A 27604-nucleotide genomic window follows, 5' to 3' on the forward strand; every position below is an offset into this window, starting at 1 on the left:
GTGCCATGCACCCTCACCTGCTCTGCAGTGCTGATTGCTCTGGGTTTGACCTTAGTCCTCAGGTGGTTATCAGCAGCCTGCATTGAATCCTGAGCATCTGACCCATTTTTAGAGCAATGGCCTCAGAAATTAACTAGGAACAAGCCATCCAGCTTCTCCTTCTCAGTTTCTCCATCCATCTGACTTTCCAATCCATCTCTGTTGCACTACTTCAGTCCTTCTGAGCAGAGGCAACCCAGCCCCAGGACCTCAGTTTGAACATCTCCACCCACCTCAAGGTAGGTTTGGACCCAAGTCTCTCTCTGAGATGATTTACACACCAAGAATTCCTCCCTCCCCAGCACTGAGTCCCTTCTCCTTGCTGGCATCCATTCCCAGGGGGTTCTTCCTTCTAAAAATCCTGATCCCCACTCATCCAGCTGGATCCTGCCCAGGCAATTGGAGAAGCACAGGAGGAGCTTCCCATGCAACCTGGAGCTGTTGCCTCCCCCCTGCAGACATCTGCAGAGTTTCAAAATGAATTACAACCATTGCATCTGGCAGGGGTTTCAGCACCATCCAACCTTCAGGAGGAAACTCACCCTTCAGGGATCATGTGCTGATGATCTCCCTGGATGTGGCAAAGAATGGCAACAGAAATAGGCCAGTAGCCAAGGGATGGTTACTTGAGAGGTGTTTTTACATGAAAGGTGGAACAAAACAAAATAATGCACTTTGAGGCTTTCAGCTCAGATCTCTCCTCTCTCTGTAACCTCGACACAAAAAAAAAAAAAAATAAATGTTAAAGCTCTAGGGATTAGACAGCTCTGAAAGGACTGACCCAGTAAAATTTTCAACAAGCCTCCTTGTCACATCACCCTGGTGTGCTTGTCCCCCACACATCTCCCATGCTTCCCACCTTTCTGCACCCATGCTTGGGTGCCAGCAGTTATTTTTCCTGCTGTGTTTATTCTGTGGTTGGTGTAAGTGATCTTTGGTCTCTGACAAGGGGCATTAGCTCTTAAAAGGGTGATAACAGGCAGTGTTCTCCAATAGTCTTTGTGCTCCCTTCATTCAGGCCTGCAATGGAGTGGGGCTGTTGGCTCGAGTGGGTAAAGAATTCAACAAGCCTGGAGAGCTTTTGAAAATCCTGCCTTTAACATAGCTCAGATCCTGGTAAAAATACTTTTGGCAAGGTGTTTATTTACAAGGAGAACGCAGTTGTCTTCAGGGAAATGGAAGGACCACTGTGTTTTCTCAGCAACATTTTTAATATCACAACTGATAATCAAACACCAACAAAATAGATGAGGGAAATTCATTAAATTAGCCCTATTTTGACTCAAGCTGATATTCACAGTGGGACTATTGTATCCCATTGTGCTTGGCATGTTTTCAAAGAAGGTAATCAAAATCTCCTCTTCCTCTCAGTTGATCAGCTGAACTCTATTTTTAACAGATGACTCTCCCCATTGTCATGGCAAGAGCAGACTGAAGCCTTAGTTCAATTTAGAAATACATGACCATAAATACATCAGCAGATTGAATTAGAAAGTGACATGCCAAAAGCAGCTCTCTCCTCTTTTTTCTTTTTTTTTTTTTTTTTTTTTTTTTTACATTCACACATCTGACTCAATCACAGATCTCTAATTGAAATGCCTCAGCCCTGGATTAAGATCAGATTCATTATTATGAAGCTTGACACCTCGTGCATGCTGATGAGGACAGGCAGGGGCTGGAGAGCCCTGGGCTGGATTCACCTCCATGGCAGAGCAAAAGGGGCTTAGGTGACAATGACAGAAGTGGCTGGATATGGAACAGCAGAGGGAGGGTGCTGGGGGAGCTCTGTATGACTTTTATTCACCTGTTGCATTTAAAGGGGGAAATATTTCAGCCCCTTGCTTCCCAGCAGGTGAAATCAATAGGAGTTTAGGAGGGGGTAAAACAAGCCCCAAGTGGAGAATCCCTGCATCTTTCTGCTACCTGGGCGTTTTAGGGCCTGCTTTGTAACCAGCTGGAGTAAAACATCCCCACGTGGGATTTCGACTCCAGTTTTCCCTGGAAGGGCAGGATGCCGAGAGTGTCCCTGTCCCTGTCACATCCCTCCTGCTCAGGGACAGGAGCGTAAAAGAAATGTGCTGAGGATGCCGATCCCTTCTCCTCGCCCCCGCAGGACCCTCCCCACCCCATCCCCCGCAGGTCTGTGCCGGGGAGGGGGCTCGTTCTGGCGCTGCCTGCCGGAGCCTTTAAAAGGACTTCTCGGAGCTGCAAGGAAGCCAGAGCAGAGGAGGAAATGCAGCTCTCCTGTGGCAGCCCCCGCTCTTCTCCGTGGGCACAGAGCGGGTGCTCCCAGCATCCCCCCCCACCACCACCCACCCCGTCACCCCAAGAAGCCGCCGCTCCCCGCGCAGGGCGCAGCCCCCGCGGCTTGGGGTGGGGGACACGAGGGGACCGGCAGCAGAAGGAGGCGACAGATCCAGGTAAGGATGTCCCTGAGCTTGGACAGGGGGGCACAGGCAGACAAGGAGCAGAGGGGGAGAGTGAAATAGCAGGGCAGAGCATCCCGGTGCAGAGCTGCTGCCTCCGGCACCGACGGCTCCAACTTTTTGGGCTCCTGGTGCCTTCGTGTTGTCCCTTCCCGGGCTGCTGCCCCCTCCCCTGTCCCTGCTCCGCCTCCCTTTCCCCAGGAGGCAGATCCCACCGGGAGGGAGCCCCGTCCCTCCTCCCCGGGGGAGCGGCCGCCGTCCCCGCCCGCCGCCGGAGGGAAGCGGCGGAGCTCGGGGTGCGCTCCGGGAAGGGGAGGTTGGGGGTCGGGGGTCGGCAACCGGAGCAGCAGCAGCCCCGGGGTGGGGGTTGCGGGGCGGTTCATGCCTCCCCCCGGTGGCGAGGAGCCCCTGGAGCTGCAGGTAAGGCTTGGGGAGAAGGGAAGAGCGAGAGGGACTGGGGGAGCCGAAAGGGATGGGGGGATAGAGGCAGGAGGGATGGGGCAGCGGGGGCTTTGCGAAGCGCACCCCGCTTCTGGGGGGCTCTCTGAGATGAAGAAGGAGCTCGGTCCCCTCTGCGGGCACCCCCAGTTTAGCAAAAAAAGGGGTTTTTGCCTAGCGGCCCAATCCTGGCTTGGGGGTGGTAAGGAGAAGGGGATGGAGGGGACAGGACCCGCTGGGCGGGCAGAGGATGCGGGATTGAGAACGGAACGAGCCTTCTCTTTGCTTTAAAGCTTGCGACAGAAGAGGAAGACACCCAGGGGAAGGGTGCTCGGGCACAAGCCGACCCATCACCCCCTCGGGGCTGCTTGAGCCTCACTGGCACCCAAAAAAAGGTGCCAGAGCCCTGAATGGTGCCCAGCCCAGCGGGAGGGTGAGGATGGGGAGCAAAGCTCAGAGCCCCGTGCTCCTGTTTGCTGCAACACAGGAGGGAAAAGCAGGGGTCGGGATGGGCTGCAGGGCGGTCAGGATGGAGCTGATGGTCAGGGTGAAAGCCAAGTCCTGGGTGTAGGTAGCACTGGGTGTCCCTGTGCTCCCCAGGTCACCCCAGGACCAGGCACGGGTTGTTCCCTGTGCCCAGGTTTGTGCATTAAAGAGCAGGGGAAGAACAACCTGGCTCATGTGTTTTGAACTTGCAGCTCAAACTGCAACTGAGCTGGCGTCGGGGAAGAGTAGAGACTTTTTTTTTTCTATAGTTTTGAGGGGGAGGAGACATGTGGGTCACACCAGGCAGCCGGGACTTAGGGTGCTGGGATGAGTCTGTTTGCCCTTGTTTTGGGAGCTCCTGGGGGAAGCTGTCACCAAGGCTTGGTGGAGCTGTGCTGCTGGAGAGCCAGAGACCTCGGGAGGGCCAAGGGAGTGCTGGGGGGAAAGGATTCTCCAGGGTCTTCTTCTGGAGCTGCTCCACTTCATGCAGCAAGAGAAGCTCAGTCTGACCCAGGGGATTTTTCCTGGAAGGGGTCCCTGAGCTTGAAGGGGATGTGGGGTTTTTTCAGCTCTCCCACAGCAGCCACAGCCCATAGTTAAATTCTCCTCAGCTGGTTTGGTTTTGAAGCTGTTAAATCCCTGAAATTATCCGGTGTCAAGAGAAATATTTTGGTAAAAACCCCTGGTGCTCACCTGGGTGCTGGAGTTCAGCCCCAGCCACATCTGCCCAGCTGTGAGTAGGGAGATGCTGGGCTCCATCCATGCTTTCCCTTGGCTGAAGTTGCTTAAATCACCTGATTTAGCAGCAAAACCAGAAGCATGTGATTTGCAGGAATGTTGGTGTGACAGGACCAGCTCAGTCAAAGTGAGTAATCTGAGCAAAACAGAGTCTGAAATGTGTTTAAGGGCTGGGGGGGGGAGTATTTAGTAAATATTTAACAAAAGTAAAAGTGTTTTATGGGCTGTTTGTACACTAAAAATAGGACCAAATAATCAGGTAACATCTCTGCAGGCAGCTCTGAGAAACTTGGCTGGCCTGAGCAGGGGGATAACAGAAGTGTTGCCAACTTGAAAAGGTAGTTTCAAAAGGTTTAAAAAAATGCTAAAAGTGGCAGGACATTATTAAATTTGGATATCAGTTGGTCAGTGTTTAGTAACAGTCCAACCAGGTAAGATGGAAAGACAATTTAGTGGAAGAAAGCTCTTTTGTCTCCTGCAAAGAAAGATCAGTCTCTGGGGTTGGGTTTTTTTTGAGGGTTTTTGGGAAGCAAGAAACACACCCTGAGAAATACCAGATGGCAGATTTTAAACAAGGAGAAAGTTCCCATCTGAGCTGAATCCTTTTGCTTTTTTAGCCCAGGTGCTGGAATAGGGATGGGAGTGGGGCAAAGCAATAATTTTGTGTGTGAAATGCTGAGATTCCTAGAGAGCTCCAGCTTTAGTACCAGAACATTAAACTGTAAGAAGCTGAAGCAAACATGAGAATGAGGCTGCATTTCCCTCCCTCTCACCCTGCCTGGGGGTTTGTGGTAGTTCAGAGCTGTTCTGCCAGGTCACCCCAACTTTCACCTCCCTGCAGCAGCCCCTTGGCTCTGCCTCCTCCTCCTTCCTCACAAAGCAGGTGATGAGCTGATCATCCATCCTCAAAAGAGCAAATTTACTCCAGGACCAAGAGTTTTTTTTCTTTGCTTGGTTAGAAATTTGCTGCACTAACACATCTCAGACAGCTCCATGGGATGGGGGGAAAACTCATGAAGTTCTGCTGCTATTTGAGACTTTTTGAGTGCTTCTCCAGGTGCTTTTTTTTTTTTTTTTTCCCCCAGGCCATGTGTTTTAAAAGCTTTTCTGTCTGGATTCCCATTTTGCCTGCTCCTTGTAGTTATCCTGCACCTGGAAGCTGTAGTCTGCTGTTCTGTTGTCTTAATTCCCATCACAGCAATTCTGTTTGATGCTGCAGAAGAGAGAGTTGTGATTCCAGTGGTAAGCAGGCAGGGAGACTAAATCTTGACTCCTAAAATTAGGTTTTTTTATGTAATTCCTTCTTGGTCCCAGCTATACCCAGCTTTAAGTCTGCTACAGTGCACTTTGTAGTTATTTTTGCTTTGCTATTGTAACCACAGCCAGAAGGAATTTCAACCTTGAGCTTCCTGGACAGTTTTAAAATTTTCTTTTCTTTATGCTGTGATGATGCTACAGTCACTAATGTGCTTTTTTTTTGCTGGATACCTTCTCTTGTGCCAAGCAAAAGCACCTTTGGTGAGGATACCTGCAAAAGGGGCTTTCACAATCTAAATCTAATAGCTAATAATAATTTAGCTAATAGCTAAAAACCTGAGCAGAATGCTCTGTGCTGTAACATCTCTGCTCTTTCTCCTCTTGCTTTTCTTGGGCAGGGACAGAGGGAGTCAGACACACAGTGTTCAGCTGCAGTGGGTGCCTTTTATCTTTTTTTTTTTTTCTTTTTGAGGGCAGTGCTCTCTGAAAGGAGAACTTGAAATTATGCTGGTGATTGATCTGTGTTCTTAGCTTGTCCTTTTTGGTTTGTATGTTTTGAGCAGAAAGCACAATTTATGGAATCTACATGTGTGATGTCTTAGGGATCAAACACCATGAGGGAAAAAATCTGGCCAAGAGAAAGTCCCCTAGAGGTGTGGGTTGTTTTTTTTTTTATTAATCCATTAATTAAAAATACCAACACAAGTGTCTAAGCTATCAGTCAGCAGGCCTTAATTATATTTAATTCATCCTTTGTTGAGGTTTGTGGTTATCAGCTGCTGCAGTGGCAGTAGAAATTCAGGCAAAATTGTGCTGGTGAGGGGCAAGCTTCAGCTAAACAGAGGGAAAATCACTCTGCTCACCAAGGCCAGCCAGCAAATCATGCTTTTGCAGCCTTTCAGGGCTTTTTTGCTGTTGTTGCCATGCCACAACAAAGCTTAAAATGCCTGTGGCTATGAGACAAAGGCCACGAGGTTTCAGTGGCTCAGAGGGAGCCTGAGGTCTGGGCTCAGTTTTCAGATCTGGATGACTTGAAGCACCCCACAGCCTCAGCCAGTGTACAGGGAAGGTTCAGATGATGCCAACCTGCCAGTTGTCACCACCTGAACTGACTGAGGACTTTGCACAAGAGCCTCCTCAAATGGGTTCCTTCCGAGCCCACCTGCTAAGGCTGGGAAAGCTACAAAATCCCTCAAAGGGAACAAAAAAAGCTGAGAGTAAGGGTTAAACCTGAGACTCAAGGCTGATGTTCACAGAAAACTAAAATGAGCCCCAAAGATAAAACTAACTGACTAAATAAAACTAACTAAATAAAACCTAAACTAAAAAAGCTAAAACCTAAACTAAAAAAAACTAAAACTAAACCCATAAATAAAACTAAAATGAGCCCCGAAATACTAAAGAAGCAGATGGACAAACTGCTTGCAGCATCATTAACTCTTGGAGGCAGGATGGCAGCAGGAGAACACCCCCAGCTGCTGTTGAAGGACACTGGGAGACCTCTCCACTTCCATGGAAAACATACAGAGGTTTCTCAAGAAAATCCTCTGGGTGCATCAGCAATGGATGGGCTGGAAGATCCCAAGGCCCGTGGCAAGCAGGGGTTTTGTGCTGTAGGGTTTTTTCAGGATGAGAAGAAATGTGAGCATCCAAACAACAGAACTCCTCTTCCTCACTGCTCCTCCCAAAGCTTGGACTCCAAAAGCTGTGGAAGAAGAACCAGGCTTGAACTTTCACTGCCTGATTTCTATATTCAGCATTTGGAAGGATATGTACTGTGGGGAAGAAGGAGATGTCCATCCTCATTTTTCATAGCACTGGGATGACAGCTGCACACGACTGCATTTCCTCCCCCTCCCCTGTGGAGTGGTAGCACTGGGTATTTTTACTGTCCTCTTGCAGTCCCAGAGCCAAAATTTTGCTTTTTGACCTAAGCTGGATATTGCTGAACAAGTCTGGGGAGATGTGCCTTCCAGACCTCAGCATTCCTCCTTGGTCCTCAAGATGCAGTTCCATGAAGATGAATTTATCAAAAGCAGCTGCTCCATCCCACCACCCATTTTCATAGAATCCTAGAATCACAGAATTGGCTGGGTTGGAAGGGAGCTCAGAGCTCCTCAAGTCCAACCCTTGCTCCACTCCCCCCATGGTTCCCAGCCCATGGCACTGAGTGCCACATCCAGGCTCTTTTGAAATATCTCCAGGGATGGAGAATCCACCCCTTCCCTGGGCAGCCCATTCCAATGTCTGATCACCCTCTCCAGAAAGAAATTCTTTCTAATGTCCAACCTAAACCTCCCCTGGCACAACTTGAGACCTCTTGTGCCCTCTTGTCTTGCTGAGAGTTGCCTGGGAAAAGAGCCCAACCCCCCCCTGGCTCCAACCTCCTTTCAGGGAGTTGGAGAGAGTGATGAGGTCTCCCCTGAGCCTCCTCTTCTCCAGCCTCAACACCCCCAGCTCCCTCAGCCTCTCCTCATAGGATCTGTGCTCGAGATTTTCTTTATACTCTTCCCTCCAAAGGTACCCACTGAGTCACACAGCATTGGGATTGCAAGAAAATGGGATCTTGCAGAGATCAAAACCCTCAGAGCCCAAGAAGAGTTTGGAGCTGCTTTGGCTTTTCCTAGATTTCCCTTACAACTAATTTAAGTTTTGATCCAACTTTCCAATTTAAAAAGGGTGTCAGTGCAGAATTACTGAATCCATTCTTTAGGATTTTGCTTTTTCTCCTCTCCTGCCCCTTCCCCACCTTCAAGCCAGCATTTGTTGGAGCTGTGGCAGCTCTCAGTTTCACCATCACCCTGGGTTTCTGCTTTCTTTGGTACATCTCCTCCCAGCCCTGGAGCTCCATGTGAGACACCTACCTCCCATCTGCACAGTTCCAAATCAGGACAGAATATTTATGATTACTCTTGGTAGCTGGAGGGACTTCTACTCTCACCCACTGCAGTTTTTCTCACCCAAAGAGAAAGCCCAGCAACCAGCCCATGGAGGTGTTTGCATTCCTCTTGGAGACAAGAAATCTTCCACGGGTTTCCATGACACAAGATTTTTGCTTGGGCTTGCAAGGTGTGGGTGGACTGGGGTGGGTTTGAATCCACATTTGTGCCCTCAGATTATTATGGAAATCAAACCACCAGGCCCTGGGAACACAAGGTGCTGGGCACATCTCTCTGGAGCATCCTCACCACTGTCTGCTGGTCAGGCCTGGGAGAGATTTTGGGCCAGATGGGTGTTTTGAGTCTCTGCTTTTAGAGCAGATGCTTTCAAGTTTTGACAGCAGAAAGCTTTATAATTGATTTAGACAGTGTTCAGTCAGAGAATGAGAAAGAGGAATGAATTCAGAGAGAATGAAAAAATCATCATGTGAATCCAGAGTGCCAGGGAAACAATGTGGACATTTTCCACCCTTTCCAGATGGCTTCCCCAAGCCCCATTCCATCAGCAAACCCATTGAGCTGGCTGCATCCTGAAGCTGCCCACTGCAGCTTGCATTTCTGGCAGAAGAAAAGTGTTTCTTTAGACAAAAAGCACACTTGAAGGTGAGAGATTCAGCAACACTTTAGAGAAGAACAGTCTGGAGAGCTGGCAAAGGAACAGCTTGTTCCTTCCTGGTGCTGCCTTCACATCACCAGCACACACATGGCCTGACCTGACAGGAGGCTGTTCTCAGACAGGGCTCTTTCCATCTCAGAGTGAATTGATTTGTTTATATTTTTGTTTTTCTAAGATGCTATCAGTTGTGGAGGGGTTTATTTCCCCACCTACTCAGCTGCTGGTGCTCCCTGGGGGTTCTGGGTTGGCTCTGCCAGGCAAGAAGTGGTGTTTGTATCCAACAGACTGAGTCTGTATACAGGGGAAACCTGAGAAACAGCACCAGGGAGCTTCAGACACAAAGATTCTGGGTTCTGAAAGCACCCAGAGTTGGTTTGAAATGGGGCTGAGTCAGTTCTCAAAGCTCTCCAGGCACCCTCTGCTTAGGGACAGCAGAATAGGCACCAAATTGGACTTTAAAGCTCTGGTGCTCATGCCTGGGCTCTGCTCTCAGTCTGGGCTGTGTGTGCTGTTTAGTCAGAATCCTTCAAAATGATCTTCTTGACAACTTTGAATTCACTCTTTCTCTCTCCCTTTCTTCCCTTTCTTCTCTTTCCCTTTCTTCCTTTTTTTTTTTTTTTCCCCCCACTTCTTTTTAGGAACGAGATGCCCCTGAACTTTAATGTCTCTGAGCCTTAAAAAGAAAAGTGAGGAGTAAAAGCTATGGATCCTTTATACTTCCCCAACACGTTTAGCCCAGAAGCTGGTTCCAGTGATGCCAATTCCTCACTGCTGACAAACATGACAGAGAACAGGACACTCTCAGACCTCCCTGCCTTCAAATACATCCACAAAGTCCTGATCCCCATCTGCTACCTCCTGGTGTGTGCAGTTGGGCTCAGTGGCAACACCTTGGTCATTTACGTGGTTCTGCGTTACGCCAAGATGAAAACTGTCACCAACATCTACATCTTGAATTTAGCCATCGCTGACGTCCTCTTCATGTTGGGCCTGCCCTTCCTGGCCACTCAGAATGCCATCTCCTATTGGCCTTTTGGCTCCTTTTTGTGCAGGTTGGTTATGACTGTAGATGGCATTAACCAGTTCACAAGTATCTTCTGTTTGACTGTGATGAGCCTGGATCGTTACCTGGCCGTGGTTCATCCCATCAAATCCACCAAGTGGAGACGTCCCAGGGTGGCCAAACTCATCAGTTTGACTCTCTGGACTTTCTCCTTCTTGGTGGTGCTTCCAGTCATCATCTTTTCGGACGTGCAGGAAGATTTTCACACCTGCAATATGAACTGGCCAGAGCCTGTCAACATCTGGTCAGCAGCCTTCATCATTTACACCTCAGTCCTGGGGTTTTTTGGGCCTTTGTTGGTGATCTGTCTCTGCTACTTGCTGATCGTGGTGAAAGTCAAATCATCAGGGATCCGAGTTGGCTCAACGAGACGCAGGAGATCCGAGAGGAAAGTGACCAGGATGGTGGTGATCATCGTGGTGGTCTTTGTGTTCTGCTGGCTCCCCTTTTACACCATGAACATTGTCAATTTGATCTTCATCCTGCCCGAAGACCCCGTCTTGGTCGGGGTGTACTTCTTCGTGGTGGTCCTGTCCTATGCAAACAGCTGTGCCAACCCCATTCTTTACGGGTTCCTTTCTGACAACTTCAAGCAGAGTTTTCAGAAAGTCCTTTGCCTTCGGAAGGGCAACGGTGTTGAAGATGGTGACCCCATGGAGCACAGGCAGGAGAACAGCAGCCGCCTGCAGGAGTCCATGTTAACCCAAAGGAATATGGAATTCAATGGGCACATGCAGACCAGCAAGCTCTGAGGGCATGCTTTGGGACTGCAAAACTCTTGGGGACTTAAAGAAGAGCTGAATCCAGAGCAAAAAAAAAAAAAAAAAAATTCTGGAGAGACCCACAAGCCTCAAAAAATGTACATAGGTTTCTCTTCTCCCTTCCCTTTCCCAGCTGGAAGTGTTCATGGGCTGTGCTGGTGCTTTAGCTCTCATGGTGTGTATCCATGTTCTGGACCCTGGGGAACTGACCCACTGGTACACACCACCAGCTCCTTGCTGCTCTGGTGGGGCAAAACAACACTAAACCTGCTTTAACTGCCTTGTTAAACTGAGTTGGTGGCTGCTTTGCACTCTGGGGATCAGCTGGAAGGAGAAAACAGCTCAGATGATGTCTTTGGGAAGTCTTTGAGGGGATTTCTTAAAAGAGGAAGGTGATTTTGTAGAGGAAGTTTCAGACAAAAAAGGTCACAGCACTTATCTTGAATGTGTGTAGCAGCCATGGGTTTAAGTGCTCTGAGGTCCATTTGCATTGGTTTTCTGTCATTAGCCCCTAGAATAGATTCATAGCACTGAGGGATCTTTCAAACAGAGTAAGAAAGAATAAAAAAAAAAAAAGATTAGGAAAAAATGTTGGAAGGATTCAATGTATGTATAGTCCTTTCCCATTCTAAGCCAAACTGCACCTAAAAATGTAATGTAACCCCTTTATTAATCTGTAAGTGATGATGGCTGTAAAGTCCTGGAAAGCTGTTGTGTCTATTTATTGGTTCTGAATGTAAGTATGGCTGTGAATATAAACTGTATTTGCAGAAATTAAACCAAGTTCCACCCCCCCTGACTCTCCACTTCATGCATTCCCCACTGTGCAAAACCAAAGGTACAGCTGAGTCTCTGCTGCTTAAATTGCACTGGAGGTGCAATGCAGGTTAATGGGGCAGGGGCAGGCAGGGGGACTCAGCACCCTAAAGGAAGGTGCCTTGGGAGTTCAGTGGTCCAGGGAGATCCAAGAGCTGATGTGGGACCCTGTGGAAGGATGAGGAGCAGCACCCAGACCCAGTTCCTGCCTCCTATTTGATCTAAGCTGCTCACTTGTCAGGGTTTAACACAGGCCCAGCAATTAAACCAAGTGCCAGATGCTCTCTGTTAATCTCTCTCTCCCCCCTGATAAAGAACGGAGAGAGAATAAGGGAGAGAGACTGATGGGCTGGAACTAAACTACACAACTTTAATGAAACACTAATGATAAATAGGAAAAATTACTAAATATATACAAATACACAGGAAAATTGACCCCACGTTCCTTCCCCCCTTTCCCCCAATAACTCTCCCATCCCCACTGAGGCTGCAGGGCAGCCCTGGGAAAGTCCAGGCTGGAATCCTGGGGTCAGCAGCAGTTGGGAGCTGGAGGCAGAACACACAGATTCAGGCTGGGATGGATCAGGACCACAGGCAGAGGAAGGGATGGAATCCTCCCAGGATGCTGAAGGAAACAGGGAACGGGTGAAGGAAGGGAAGCAGGAAGGGCAGGAAGCTGGAAGCACTGGAAGCTCTTGTGATCCCTCAAATTTATCCTGAGTATGAGGTGTATGGGATGGAATCCTCTGTTTGGTCAATTCTGGCATCTCTCTTGTCCCTTCCTCCCCAAAGGAGCTGCAGGTGGGACCTCTTTATTCCTCCTGGAGGGTAAAATGTTCCTCAGAGCTGAGCAGTGGCCTTGGCTCTGCACCCCAGGCTCTGGCTGGAACTCTAAACATCAGTGGGATCAGTCCTAGGAGCAGCCACTGACTGAGAAACTTCTGTGAATTTCAGCAGTGCAGCTGCTTCCAAGAGACTGAGCTGAAAGCAAAAGGACAAGACAGAAAATCCCCTTTATCCTGGCCCAACCCAGGACATCACTCTATAACCAGGACCCTTCAGACACAAAAAGGAAGAAAGCAAATGAGATTCTTCTTCTTCTTAAAGCCAGGTGGGAACTTTTTATTCTCTTCAGTATTTGCTTTCTACAACCAATGTCACCCATTGAAGTCAAACAGTTCTACAAATCAATTTATTTGTACCTGAGAGCAAGCAGGGCAGGGGATACAGAAGGAGGGGGAATCTCAGCTGATCCTTCCAACCTTTTCTACAGCATCTCTGAGGAATGTGGCTGAGCCCTGGCCCCAGCAGCAGTCACAGAGAATAATCTGGGTTGGAAGGGACCTCTCAAGATCATCCAGTCCAACCCCTTGCAGCTTAAGACAGGTTATTCAAGTATCAGTAATCAGGGTGTGATGCTGACATGGTTCCCCCTTTGAGTGCAACCCAGAGAAGGGCAGACACAGGTGTTTAGAGTGAGAGACCCTGTGCTGAAATTACTGAGGATTTTGAGGGATGTATCCAGCTCCTGGTCCTTGTTTTGGGCCATTGGGAGGTACATTTGGGGCAGGAGCCACATTCCATGCACCTTCACTACACCCTGGCTGCTATTTCAAACTCACAGCACAACCAGGTTTATATGGATTAATTAGGTCATGCAAGATCTTATTATTTCTGGAATTATCAGGCTGTTCCAGGCATCAATCAACTCTCTTTATCAGTTCTTGAGACACGTGGAGCAATTAGTCCAGGCCTTCATGGCATCTCTGCCAACTCCATCTGCCTCCAGTTGATTAGCCAGAAGTTCTTCTCCAGTGACAGGATTAGAAAACCTTATTTTGAGTTCACAGATAGTTTTGCAAGCAGCAGGAATAATTAATGCTCTCAGGGAGGGAGAGTGCCCCATGGATGCAGCATCAGGCACCTGCTCAGCAGAAGCACAGGGATGCAGAATTCAAATCATCCATCACCAGCCTGATCCTCTGGACCAACTGAGCTCTAAAACGTGGGGGAAATGAGCAGAATGAAGAAATCAGAGGGTTCTTCACACTCCCAGCAAAGCTGAGAGGTGCTGCTTGCTCTCCCCAGCCGGGTGCTATAGCAGGGTTGGCTATGGGAGCAGCAAGACCCAGGTGGGAGCAGAGGAGGGATGAAATTCCAGGGCAAAATTCAGGAATTTGCCCCCTGCCTAGGTTGGGAGACTCTGCCTAAGCCACTTCACCCCTTGTGCATCAGTTTCTGGATCTGTAAAACAGAGAAGAACAGAGTTACCCTGTCAGACAGAATTCAGGGCTGAGGGGCAGCATCCAAGGAAAATCCTCTCGGATTTGCCATCTCCTGCCAAGGTGCTTGGAGCTCCAGAAACCTCTGAGCTGGGAGGTTTGGAGAGAGGCAATCCATGGAGGTTGTCAGCCCTGCCATCCTCAGGCTCCCTGGGAGAAGGGCTGCTTGGGCATCTCAGGCTTCAGTTGAGAGAAATCCTTTCATTTGGGGCTTAGGAAGCATTGCTAAGGGACCCTTGGAACCAGAAGTCCCCCCAAAACCTCTGATAGACCTGGGACTGACAGAATTAACATGTCCAAGGAGCAGCAGTCCCACTCTTTTCCTCCTTTGGTTTCAAATCAACTTAGAGGTGAGACAGAGCAGCCCAGAGACCTCCTGAACCTGGTACTGGTTTGCCAGAAGGCTGCTGGGAAGAGAAAAGAAGGAAATCAGAGTGAGAAAATAAACCAACATCCAGCAGCCCCAGAGCAATGGTTTGAGGACAGAAAGGAGATAGCAACCCCCAAATGTCCCTCCAGACTTTTCATCCCAGGACTGGACATTCCTTGTGGGCATCTTTCAGACAGAGGTACAGAAGCAGCCCCACAGGGACTGTGTGGAAGCTGCTGTAGAAAAAAATACAAATATAGAGCTAGAATAAGGCTCACACCTCAAGATGAAGAATTGCACTGAGAAGAAAGTAAAAAAAGAGATTCCAGTGGCAAAGAAAATAAAAGAGCTCCTTGGTGGATGAGGTGAGAAGGCAGAAGGACTGAGTAAAAAATGTGGAGTTGAAATATCAATGATTTCTGGGTAACATCTTATTTTTCTCATCAGGGAAAAAGCTGCTACTCATTTCAAACCTCTCTGAGCATGGGGCAGACCTAAAGAGGTGCAAGTGATGAAGATGCAGAGTTTTATTGCTCTGCCACATTAATCTAGTGCAGCCCCAGGGGCCAGCCCCAGGGTCACCACCTGGGCATTAGGGAGATTCTGTTTTTCTTTCCATGATGATTTTATAACATGCTGAGAAAAAAAAAGAAAAAAGAAAAAAGAAAACAAACAAGAAAAGAAAACAACAATATTTCATGCCAAGAGGTTTTATAAACAGTAATATCCTGCTCACAAAAGCATCAGCTTTTAGCACAGAGGAAGAGCTTTAGTGGGAGCTGTAATCTCTGTGTGGACCAGGCACAATTCCTGTTCTTTTCTCTGACTCCAAGTCAGGTCAGCAGGGATGGGGTGGAGTTACTTTGGTCTAATCACCTACCCAGGTCCTCAGGCTTCTGCTGCAGAGATTTTCTTCACTTCCCTCTGTCAAAACCTGGACAAGATACACAATTTATGCATCAAATTTTGCCTATTTTCTGAATCCTCATTTTTTTTTTCCCCAGATTATCTGTCTGTAACTTATGTTGGTAATTCTTGGGTTTCTCACCTGCAGTGAAAAGCTTCTCCAAGACCACCTGGCCAGGCTGCTACCTCAGCTCCTTTCCCAGCTCCTTTCCCACCACATCCAACCTAGCCCAGGATTTCGCTCCCACCTCAAGATTGAGCAGAAGTGGAACAAATCAGTGCTGATTTCAGGGTGAAATCAAATTTACAGCCCATGAGGACAGGCTGCACCTCACTAATCACCCAGTTTTTCCAGTGGCCCATTTGGTGCTCTGACCACAAGTGATGATCAGAAAGACACAAAGGATGCTAAAAAGCACCATCCATCTGCTGATCAAGCTTAGGATCCTTTTTCCCTTGATTTCCAAGGAAACTGGTCTTGATAAAGCACTCAAGATTAACTCCTTCCAAGAAAGAATGGCACCAGAATGAGGAAAAACTCAGAAGGGTCTGAATTTCTTTCTGATTCCTCTCCTGACTTACAGCAGGGGAGCAGAACTTGGCTTCTACTAATCTGCCATAAAATGAAAATTAAAAAAAAAAAAACAAAACCAAATATCAAACAACAAAAAAACAATTTGGAAATGTATCCAGCATGTACCCTTGAAGTTGAAAAAAGCTTTCCATTATGCTAATGACTGATTTGTTCTTTAATTTCAAAAGAATCAAATGTAATTTTATTTACCAAGGAGACAGCAATGGTCACGCTCCAGTGAATGAATAAATGTGCATCTCAGAAGGAATTCGTGTTGGGTAAATACATTTAATTTAGTGCAATAGATTCCCATAAAAACAGGGAATTAACAAGGAAGGGATGATTCTTGTGTCATGCTGTGTAGAATCCATGGGCTTCTGCTTCTGGTGTCACCTAAAATCCACAGCTCTTGGTTCAGTTCCTAATTTTAACCTTACAGCTTTGTCTGATGGGAGGTAGGCTGGAATTCCCAAATTTTTCTGCCTGTAAAACTAAGCCAGTTCTTCCCTTCTCCCACCTGTCCTACAAGGCAGAAGGACTGGAAAGTCCCATCACAAAATTCATGTCCAGCAGCACAGCTCTCCCAGCAGCTTTGCCCAAGCTTTGCAGGAAAGGTCAAGTTTTATGAGAAGGATTAAGCTCTGGAGCACTGATTTTTGTGTCTGTGTGACAAAATCTTCTTTCCCTTATTAAAGTGGGAGTTTGCTTGTAAAACCTGTGCTAGATGGGCAAACCAGATCTGCAGCTTGCTCCAGGTGCCACGAGCCTGAGTGTCATCACCTTGGCCAAGAGGGACCACTTCAAATGAAAATTTGGCTTCTGGGTGGCTCTTCTGGGGCAAAAAGGATTGGATAGATCCCACAAAAGGGGCCTTGGTGGCCCAGCCAACACATTAACACAGCATCCATGAGTGGGAAAACCAGGGTGGGGATGCTAAGCCATGAACCTTGGGTGGGTTCCCAGGGTCCCAGCCACTTGTGATGCTCCTCAGAAATCAGGCAAATGGGGCTGCATGAGGCAGAGAACTTTTTCCAGCTCTCAGGGGTTATCTACATCCCTGCCACATAAACTGGAAATTAACTCCTTGATTTATGGGGAGAATTTGTCCCCAGTGCCAGAAGAGGAGGAATGAAAGCTGGGGAAAGCCTTGGGAAGTCACATCCCAGTTCTGGGCCCCTCAGCTCAGGAAGGAGATTGAGGTGCTGGAGCAGGTCCAAAGGAGGCAACTGGGCTGGGGAAGGGATCCAGCACAGATCCTGTGAGGAGAGGCTGAGGGAGCTGGGGGTGCTGAGGCTGGAGAAGAGGAGGCTCAGGGGAGACCTCATCACTCTCTCCAACTCCCTGAAAGGAGGTTGGAGCCAGGGGGGGGTTGGGCTCTTTTCCCAGGCAACTCTCAGCAAGACAAGAGGGCACAAGAGGTCTCAAGTTGTGCCAGGGGAGGTTTAGGTTGGACATTAGAAAGAATTTCTTTCTGGAGAGGGTGATCAGGCATTGGAATGGGCTGCCCAGGGAAGGGGTGGATTCTCCATCCCTGAAGATATTTCAAAAGAGCCTGGATGTGGCACTCAGTGCCATGGGCTGGGAACCACGGGGGGAGTGGAGCAAGGGTTGGACTTGGTGAGCTCTGAGGTCCCTTCCAACCCAGTCAATTCTAGGATTCTATGAAGGAGCATCCCAGCAGACAACAGGAGGCTTGGATAACCTGACTGCTGAAACAGGAATCTGAAATAGGAATGAAACCTGGGCTGCCAGAGCCTGGCTGAGTCCTGTAGCCAACTTTACCCTTGAGATTTCCTCTTTTGTGTCTGTCCTGGCCCATGTTTGATCCCACTCATTCTTGTCAGCAGTTTCCCTCCCTCTCTCTGAGCCAGCAGCAGATTTCCAGCCCCCCAAGCAGAGCTCAGAGAGCAGGGTGCTGCTGTGCTTTGTGTCCAGGCATTTCACCCAGCCTTCTGCACTGGTCTGAATTAAAATTCAGATTAAAAATACAGCCTTCCTTTCCTCCTCCCTTCAAATCCCCAAGGGAGCCAGGCATTTTGGGCTTTTTTTTTTTTTTTAGAAGAGGTTTTGCATCCAATGCCACTGCAGGTGTTCCCCTTCAGCAGCTTTTTTGGGGATCTGCTGCCATCCCCTCTGTCAGAGCAAGAAAATTCCCACCCAGGGCACCAGAGGCCTTCAAGGGGGGGAATTAGCAACCTGGATCTGCCAGGCTGGCTTGATGAGAAATTTCCAGGCACAGGCAGTGAAAGGATTCTGCCCGTCTCTTATCTAAATGGTATTGACTGATTTTATTCTCTGCTGGATGTTAATGACTGGCAAGGAAATGACTGAGTGTGCTGTGGAAGTACAGAGGGGACTGTGTGGCATGGACTAGGAGAGAAATGTGTCATTTCTCTTGCTAAAATACCATGAAAAATAAAACCACTGGGTTTGCCTGGTTCTCTTTACATACATTAAAAAATTAAGCATGCTCTGAATTGGCATCAGAGCAAAGGCTGTGGTTAAACAGTGATTGCAATGCACCTGACTCCCTCCCCTCCTGCAGGAAGGAAACTCATCCTTGCATTACCCTGGCTGTGTCTGCCCCTCTTTGCTCCTCTCCCAGCCCTGTTTCCTCTGGTCCCCAGTCAGAATTCATCTTCAGCACACCTCAGCTACCAAGCCTCTAATGGTTAATTTGGTTTATTGAGCAGTTTCTTCGTGTTCCCTAATGGAAAACCCCAGTGAGCAATTGCTGGGAGAGGGGACAAGGACATTTTGTAACCCCACTGCTTCACCCACCAGTGATGGGGGGAGCTGGGACATCAGTCTCAAGCACAGTGGTCCCCTGGGGAGGACAGTGGTAGCTGCAACAGCAGCTGTGGAAATGCCTGATCTCCACCTCCTGTGACTCTGAAGGAGAAGAACAGGACTGGCAGGGACCATGCGTGGGCTGGAGAGCTCTTCACATCACTTGATGTGCCTCAGTCCCTGTAAATCTTGGAAGGAGCAATAATATCCTGCAGGGAGCTGAGCTCTGTCTTCTTGAAGGATGTCTCCTAGGAGATTTCTTCTCCATTACACTTGCTTTGCCATCCCTCCAGGTCAGACCCACCCTGACCTGTGGGCATTCCCACACCTCACCCCAGCTCCATCATCTCTCGTGGCCTTTTAATTCTGCTCTGCTCATCCTTGGGTCTGTCCACTACAAGGACTTGCAAAGAAGGTTGCTCTGAAAAGACACCTTTAGAATTGGAGCCAGACCTACCCCACCTCTACTCCCACACCTCCTGGGTCAGGACCCCAGCTGCTGGCAAATAGATGTGCCAGCCAGAAACCTGCCTGCCAACAATTTAGTTGCTAATGTTGCATCGTGTTTAATGAGCAAATTTAGGGAAGCTTTCAATGCCTCCATTTTCAGGGAAGGCAGCCAAATGACCTTTCCAACAAACAACTGTCTGGGGACCCAGGTTTCACAACAAATGGCTGTTCCCACCTGGGATTAGAGGAGGAACCACACTGGCAGCTCCAAGCCAAGTCCACATGGAAGATTTGCTTCCCACCCCCAAGGAGAATCAGCCCCTGTTGGGTTCTGGGGCATCATCCCCTCAGCACGGCCCAGATAAACCAATTAAGTGCCAATTTGGCAGGTTTTCCTGCCCTGTTTTTTTCCAGGAGCAGCTCTGCTCCTTGCAGGTCTCCCCCCTGCCTCCTGCAGAGCCCTGCAGCCCCGATGCCCTCCTCATCCCAGAGGGAATTTTCTCAGGTTTCCTTGTGCCCTCCAAAGCTCCTCTCACTCTTTCTCCCAAGCCCAGACACTGCTCCTGGGGAGATGTGGGTTTTCCCCAGCAGCTTGGCTGTGGCTTTCAGAGGAGCCAAGCAAGCTGACAGCATCCCTGAACACATTTTATCAAAACATGTCATGCTTTGACAAAGACTGACAAAATCAGATGAAAATCTGTCCTCCCAGCCAGCCATTCCCAGAAAGCAAAAGACAGGCATGACACTCCCCAATGCAGTTCTTTTAATTTTTTTTTTTTTTTTTTTTACACATTTCAAATCCAGTCCCTAAGCCTGGGGGTCTGGCTGACGTTTTTAATACCTCGCCAGACAACTCTTCAAATTAAACCTTCCTATTCAGCTTTAAAAACTCCCTCCTTGGCCAACCCTTTGGTTCACCAAAGTGTTACAAATCTTAGCTCTGAAAACAAACATCCACATGCCCAGAAAGGCTGAGGAAACCTTGCCCTGTGCCCAGCTGACCTCCCCGAGGCTGCAAAATCTTTTTTTCTTCTCTCCAGGGATATTCACTGAGACTCATGCAGACCTCTCAATAAACTGGTTTCCAACTGCTGGGGGCTGGAATGCTTTGCTAAAATATGTGTGTAAAAGGGAACCAAGCAGGAGCTGGGATAAAGGAGCAGCTTTTAGTGGATCACTCTTTATTCCAATAAAATTGGGTGTAAATGAAGAGGAGAAGTTTTGTATTCGGTGGCTTCTTTTTATTCCTTCGCTCTGTAAGTTGCAGCTAAACACAGTTTAACTTCCACAATCAATTTTGTTTCTGTGTCCAAACCTCCCTGGGACTACCCCAACCCTAAGAGCTCAGCTGGGAAGACCAGAACTCCATTTCCTGAGGCTCTGAGAGCCTCTGGCCCCAGGGACAGGGTTAGTGCTGGGATCTGGCACAGCTTTGATACAGGCAGCAGCATCCTTAGAAAAAAAGTGCAAGATCATGTTGCCAGCACATGCAAACAGTGCCTGTCCCCTGGTCCTCCTCCTTCCTGACCATTCTGCAGCCAGAAAGAGGTGAAAATTGCTTTTTTTTGTACTTTTGTGCTTTATTTCCAGAAGGGTTTACCCAGCTCCACCATCTCCATTGCCTGAAATATCTCAGCTGGTCACCTCAGCCTGCACTTTGGGTCCATATCACATCTATTCCTGCACATTTTTGTACTGTTTGAATAACTCCATTTAAATCCAGTCCTGTTGCTATGAGATGGATGATGCTCTGAGCTTTCTGTGTTCTCTTTCTCTTTCCTGCTGTAATCTCATAACACTTAATCCTCTGCATCTTTTCATCTTTTCCTGAAAAGTCACTGGAGGTGAAAGCTTCCTCTACTTGCTCTCTTACCATCCCTATCTCAAGCTTTTAAGCTCTTGATCCCTGTTTCTGACCCCCAGCACTGAGTCATCCCAACCATGAGCTGTGTCCTGTTGCTCTTAGCAACACCACGTAGAAAGTCCAAGGCTTCAGGAGCTTCCATCACCCGTGTCCACCATCTCCTTGGCCAAGGACCTATCCCAAGAACCCAGAAAATAACAAGGAGTGGGATCAATGGCAACATTTACACAACTTCCATGAATCTCCAGAGCTCTTCCTTCCATCTCAGATGGGCACCCATGGCTCGTGCCCATCACTGGCACCTCAGGGCTGCTCTCCCCCCTCTGCAAAGCAAGCAGAACAAAGGCAGGCAGCAGCCACCCCAGGGCTGTGGCATGTCACAGTGCTGGCTCTGCAGGGACACGGTGACAGCAGCTCCCCTGGGCAGGGTGAATTAATTGTGCAGCTTCCAGCATTAATGTGATTATTCTGCTCTCCCTCCTTTAAGTACTCCCTCCTTGGCCAGCCCTTTGGTTCACCAAAGTGTTACACATCTTAGCTCTGAAAACAAACATCCACATGCCCAGAAAGGTTGAGGAAACCTTGCCCTGTGGTAAAAAACCACAGGTAAAACCTTGCCCTGAGGAAAACCTTGCCCAGGGTAAGAAGTCCAAGGCTTCAGGAGCTTCCATCACCCGTGTCCACCATCTCCTTGGCCAGGGACCTATCCCAAGAACCCAGAAAATAACAAGGAGTGGGGTCAATGGCAACATTTACACAACTTCCATGAATCTCCAGGGCTCTTCCTTCCATCTCAGATGGGCACCCATGGCTCGTGCCCATCACTGGCACCTCAGGGCTGCTCTCCCTCCTCTGCAAAGCAAGCAGAACAAAGGCAGGCAGCAGCCACCCCAGGGCTGTGGCATGTCACAGTGCTGGCTCTGCAGGGACACGGTGACAGCAGCTCCCCTGGGCAGGGTGAATTAATTGTGCAGCTTCCAGCATTAATGTGATTATTCTGCTCTCCCATGTGCAGCACTCTTGAGGCTCACAGCCCAGCCTGCTGCAGCCACACGTGTGAACCCAGTCCCATCTGCCAGGTGACAGACAGAGGGGCTGCTGGGCCTCCCATCTCAGCCTTGCAAATATTTTTCTTTTCTGGCAGGAATCAGCAGGGCAAAGTCTCGTTTACATCGAATAAATTCCTGTCACCGAGTTGTCTTGGGATTTCTTGTGAAATCTCATGGGGGGGAAATGCCAATTGCATCCCATTCCTGACCTCGTGGGAATAAGGAGCTGAGCTGGGACATCCAGAGCAAGCCAAGCAGTGTGAGCAGGGGGGGTCTGCACCCCTAAACTGGGTGGGTTTGTTGGCAGAAAGAGGGGAGACTTAGGTTAGATATTAGGAAAAAAATGTTCACAAGGAGAGCAGTAAGATGCTGGAATAGGTTGCCCAGGGAGGTTGGTGATCCCTGGAAATGTTTAAAGCCAGGTTGGATGAAGTCTTGTGCAACCTGGGCTGGTGGGAAATGTCCTTGGCCATGCAGAGGGTTGGATCTTGATGATCTTTAAGGTCCCTTCCCAGCCAAACCATTCTGTGTTTCTATGATCAACCCTGCCTCCCACACTGGGGTCCTTGAGCATGTTCTGCAATGCTGGCAGCCAGGGTGAGAGCTACCAGCTCAAACCAGCCTGAATTTAGGCTCCAATCACTCCAAGCAGTCCATTTAGAAGAAATTAACAGCTGTGCAAGAGAGTAGAGTGAATATGAAGCACTTACATCTCAGGATGAGGGACCTGGTGCTGGATGGCTGCATGGGGGTGGATTTCAGCCTTTGTGAATCCCTCAAGAAATTTTCCAGGAGGATATTAAAACACCTCCTCATTGTTCAGTGGGCAGGAGTCAGCACTCTCAGAGCTGCACTTAGCAAAGAGCATTTGTAATTTCCACAGAGCACAAAACGAGACTGGGGGAAAATGGAATGGTGTGAACAGCCCATACACAAAGCTGTTTCTCTTCCTTTTCTTTCCCCTTTTCCAATCCTCCTCCTCCCCCGGCACTTAAAAGGAGCAACTGGAAGGCTGAGGCTCGTTCTCATAATCACATTAAAATGATGAAAAATTTCCAAGTAGAGCATATCCTGCACCTCAAGATGAAAAAAATACAATATTCTCCTGATTTTTGACCATACACCTCCAGCTCCTCAGTTCACTCTGGGACTGGGGAGATCTTAGTTTGGAGAAGATCATAAAAAACCATTAAAAGTAGCTAGAAGGAGTGTGAAAAATAGGGGTTTAAAATTGTAGTTTATTGTTTTGTTGAGCGTACCTTTCAGTTTAACAATGTTTGCTTGGGCTGTTTGTTTGGGGTGTATGTTTGGACATGCTTGTGGGACAGGGGCATCTGTGCTGGGTTAGGAACTGGCTGGAGGGCCGGGCCCAGAGAGTGGTGCTGAACGGGGCTGCATCAAAATGGCGGCCGTGGTGTCCCCCAGGGATCAGTGTTGGGCCCAGTGCTGTTCAATATCTTTATTGACAATTTAGATGAGGGGATTGAGTCCATCATCAGTAAGTTTGCAGATAACACTAAGCTGGGGGGAAGTGTCGATTCGCTGGAAGGCAGGAGGGCTCTGGACAGACTGGAGAGTTGGGCTGATCCCAACGGGATGAGGTTCAACATTCCAAGGGCCGGGTCCTGCACTTTGGCCACAACAACCCCATGGGGAGCTCCAGGCTGGGCACAGAGTGGTTGGAGAGCAGCCAGACAGAGAGGGACCTGGGAGTCTGGGTTGACAGGAAACTGAAGAGGAGCCAGCAGTGTGCCCAGGTGGCCAAGAAGGCCAATGGCATCCTGGGCTGGCTCAGGAACAGCGTGGCCAGCAGGTCCAGGGAAGGGATTCTGCCCCTGTGCTCAGCCCTGGGGAGGCCACAGCTTGAGTCCTGTGTCCAGTTCTGGGCCCCTCAGCTCAGGAAGGAGATTGAGGTGCTGGAGCAGGTCCAGAGAAGAGCAAGGAGGCTGGGAAGGGATCCAGCACAAGTCCTGTGAGGAAGGGCTGAGGGAGCTGGGGGTGTTGAGGCTGGAGAAGAGGAGGCTCAGGGGAGACCTCATCACTCTCTCCAACTCCCTGAAAGGAGGTTGGAGCCAGGGGGGGGTTGGGCTCTTTTCCCAGGCAACTCTCAGCAAGACAAGAGGGCACAAGAGGTCTCAAGTTGTGCCAGGGGAGGTTTAGGTTGGACATTAGAAAGAATTTCTTTCTGGAGAGGGTGCTCAGCCATTGGAATGGGCTGGGGCACCCATTCCATGCTTGGCACTGGGTGCTGAGGATGCTGCTGGTCCAGGGTTGGGCAGAGAATCCATATTCCATGGGACATCTCCCAACTATTTCATTCGTAATGTGGCCAAAACAGAAAGATAAGATGAAAAACTTAGTGAAGAATTACTCTGAGCTGATTTCTTGGTGTTACCCAGGCTCAGAACAGCTCAACACAGAGCTGAGCTTCTCACTTGAGCTCAAACTCCTGCTCTGGGGCCAACTGGGTTTGGCTGAGAGGAAAGAGGGGACACAAATTACACTCTGAATGGTCCAATCTGAATATGATTTCTTGGTATTTTTGCCAGCAAACCAGTGTAGCCTCTTTAAAGTCAAATACATCATTTTACTCAGGCTATTTTGTTCCATTTGGCTGCAGATCTGAGGCTTAACAGCAATAAAGAAGAATCAAACTCCCTGTTATGGCTGAATTCTTGGGGCTGGAAGCATCAAGGTAAGGGCAGAGGAGAAGCTTGCATACACACAAGCTTTCACTGACACTTTTCCAGAAAAGCTGAATTTCTGAGGGAAATAAAAGCAGAAATTTGTGACACAGTTTAGTTTGTGCCATTTCCAGTGAGTGACAATCACAGCAAGCTCTGAAGCCTGAAAGAAACTCCCCTGCTGCACAAGGCTGGGAAAATCCCCCCCCTGGAATTCTCTAAGGGCCTTTTTCAAGCAGTTATCTGCAGCAGGGCTTGCTTACTGTGCACAAGCCACTTGGCACCAAAAGTGGATTTAATTTGGATTTAAAGTAAACGGACAAAAAGCTCCTTTTATTCAGCCCAGGAGCTGAGGGTAAGGGATTGCAGGGCACTTCCCAAGGGTCCAAAATAGATCCCAGGCAGTGATGAATTCTGCAATTAACTTCAGTAATAGCAGGATCCCACTTAACTCATCAGTCACTGAGGAAGAATGATCATCTGCTGCCACAGGGTTTTATGCAGTGTGAAACTAATTTGGGGAATTCTGTGCTGAATGCTCTTTTTGCATTTTAAAGACCTAATACTTGACTTGCAGGAGCCATCCCCACACTGATGAATGCCACCTAATTACAAAAGCTTCTGGTATTTCCACTAATTGAGCAAAGAGACCATTTTGCTTGTGTCACTGCTGATTTTGGGGACAGGTCACCTCGTTATTCTTTCTCCTGCCCATCCCAGGGTTGTCCTGAGATGCTGCAGACTGACTTCCAGCCATCCAACAAAGGCAGAAGAACCTGGCATGAAAAAAGCTCAAACCACCCTGGAAAATGAAGGGGGCAGGAGGAGAAAGCAGCATCTCCAGGTGGAACAAGGACAGGGACCCCATCTTGTCCCACCTCTTCCTCAGCAGCTGATGGGGGGGTGCTGGGGGCTCCCAGCCTGTCCTGGGGCCTCTCTTGATGCTCTGTCTGGGGGCACAGATCGATGATTTGGGAAAGACCATTCCCGGACCTCCTTCCTACCCGAGCAGGGAGGGGAAGCAGCCGGGATCTGCACAGCTTGTGGAGGCCAAAGTCTCCAAGCTTTTCCCTAGGAATTGCTCCCTGGCTTGTAAGTGGTTTCTATTTGTTTTAACACTTTCCTAGTCTACCCCCTGCCTTTTATCCGATCCTTTAAATCTTTGTTAGTGAAGAGGTTCTTGCTAGAAACATTAAGTCCCGGTGAACTCATCAATGTAAGCCATTAGCTTTACCTGTTGCCTGGTTCCCTTATCTGCTTTCGATGTTATCTGCCCCTTCCTGTTGTAAAAGAAAAGTTGCTTTATTGGGAGGAAGAAAGCAGGTTGCCCAAGGCAGAGATTCCTTTTGTTCTCAGCCTGACAGAGAAGGATGCTTCCAGAAACCTCAGAACAAGGCAGAAGATGGGGATGCAGGATGGTTGGATACTGGGGAAAAAAAAAAAAAAAAAGAAAAAAGAAAAAAAAGTAACATCCTCCTGCTAGAGGGAGATCAAACCCCCTGAGCAGAGCAGGCAGGATGCAGCATGGTCAGAAATTTGCAGTATCAGCACCAAATTCCAGTATCAGCTGCATCCTCACCATGGATGTTCCGCACATCCCCAGAGGTGCTCGGGAAGGATTTGTGAGGTTTTGGTTTTTGTGTGATCGCTGCTCTTCAGTGAGAGGTTTCAAAAGGGATGAGAATTAGGACTTCAGCCCGGACTGAGCTGTGCTGGGGAGAAGCACTTTTGCTGTCCGGTCTCATTCTGAATATTTATGAGCATAAAATAAAATAAAATAATATATATATAATAAAAAATAAAAATAAAATAAAAAATAAAAATTAAAAAAAATTTTAAAAAATTTAAAAAATTATAAAAAAAATAAATAAATGAATAAAAAAGAGGTAGAGTTTAGTGGTGTTTAATACTCTGAGGGATCTGATTCTCTGCGGGGTAGCACAGGGGAGCAGGGGAGGGCACAGGAGCCGGGTTGCTTCAGTGGTGAGCTCAGGGGACACCCAGGGGACACCCAGGGGACAGTGACATTCCTTCCAGGTCCTCTTCTCCCCCTGTTTGGACCGCTCATTGCCATCCCAGCAATGAACCTCCCGCAGGATGAAGGCTTCAAAGCTGCTGTTTATTGAGAATTACAAAGAAGGAGATCTTCAAGTCATCTTCACGGAGATGACTTTTGCTTTGCAGCTCACCGGAAGGGTCTCAGAGAGCCAAAGAAGAGGCTCAGAAGTTCAACCAACTTGGTCGAGCCTGGCAGTACAGAGCTGGGGTGAACACTCAGGAGCAGAAAAATTAGAAAGAGAAAGCAGGGAGCACACTGAGGTTTTTGCTTCCTAAATGCTGTTTGACACCGAGGGCAGCCCAAGCAGCATCCCTGCCAGGTATAATGAGCTGGAATAGCACTGTAAGAGCTATTAACCTGGTTTGTCACAGCCGGGATCATAAACCCTTTAACACCTCTTCGAAAAGAATTTTTCTGAGTGGTTCCATCACTTAAAGACGACGCAAAAAAATCCCCTTAAATTCTTCAGGAGCAACGAGGAGGACATCAGCACGCTCAGAGCATCCTGAACTAAAAGCGGCACCTCCTCTCTTCTTCTTTTCAACACTAAATAAAAATCATCATGGTTTTTTTCCCCAGCACCTCGCTCATTAAACCTACACGAGATTCACCTCTCCCAGCCCATCCAAAAGGCACCGGAATCTTTACTACCTCCCCATAGGGTCCCAAACTCGGTCAGACAGACCCAGAGGGGCTCTGAGCCATTTGCTGCTGCTCCATATAAAGAGGAGTCCAAGCACCACCCCCAAATTCTGCTTCAGGAGAAAAAACGGGGATGGGAAGCAAGGGGAAAGAAAATCTGTGCTATTTTTCGGCTTCTAGGGAAAAGAGAATCTCTGTGAAGAGTCAAATGGTTCTGTCGGACCTCAGAAGTGGGATGCTTTTAGGTTAAGTCTGCAAATTCAAGGATTTTTTTTTTTTTTTCCCCCTGTCTTACACCTGCAAGGGTAAGAAAGGAGCAGACCCGGAGCTCTGCAGCAATCCAGGAGCTGTGAAG

The 27604-nt window shown here is 48.4% G+C and overlaps 1 protein-coding gene across 1 annotated transcript; it reads left to right on the forward strand.

The window, feature by feature from the left end:
* Nucleotides 1-2710: 2710 nt before the first annotated feature.
* Nucleotides 2711-11558, forward strand: SSTR5 (somatostatin receptor 5). The gene is made up of 3 exons (XM_071761483.1): nt 2711-2885; nt 5213-5369; nt 9578-11558. The coding sequence occupies exon 3, from the start codon at nt 9642-9644 to the stop codon at nt 10752-10754; it is 1113 nt and encodes a 370-aa protein (XP_071617584.1). The 5' UTR covers nt 2711-2885; nt 5213-5369; nt 9578-9641; the 3' UTR covers nt 10755-11558.
* Nucleotides 11559-27604: the final 16046 nt, after the last annotated feature.

This window comes from Heliangelus exortis, chromosome 17 (genome assembly GCF_036169615.1).
Source record: "Heliangelus exortis chromosome 17, bHelExo1.hap1, whole genome shotgun sequence".
NCBI lineage: Eukaryota > Metazoa > Chordata > Aves > Apodiformes > Trochilidae > Heliangelus > Heliangelus exortis.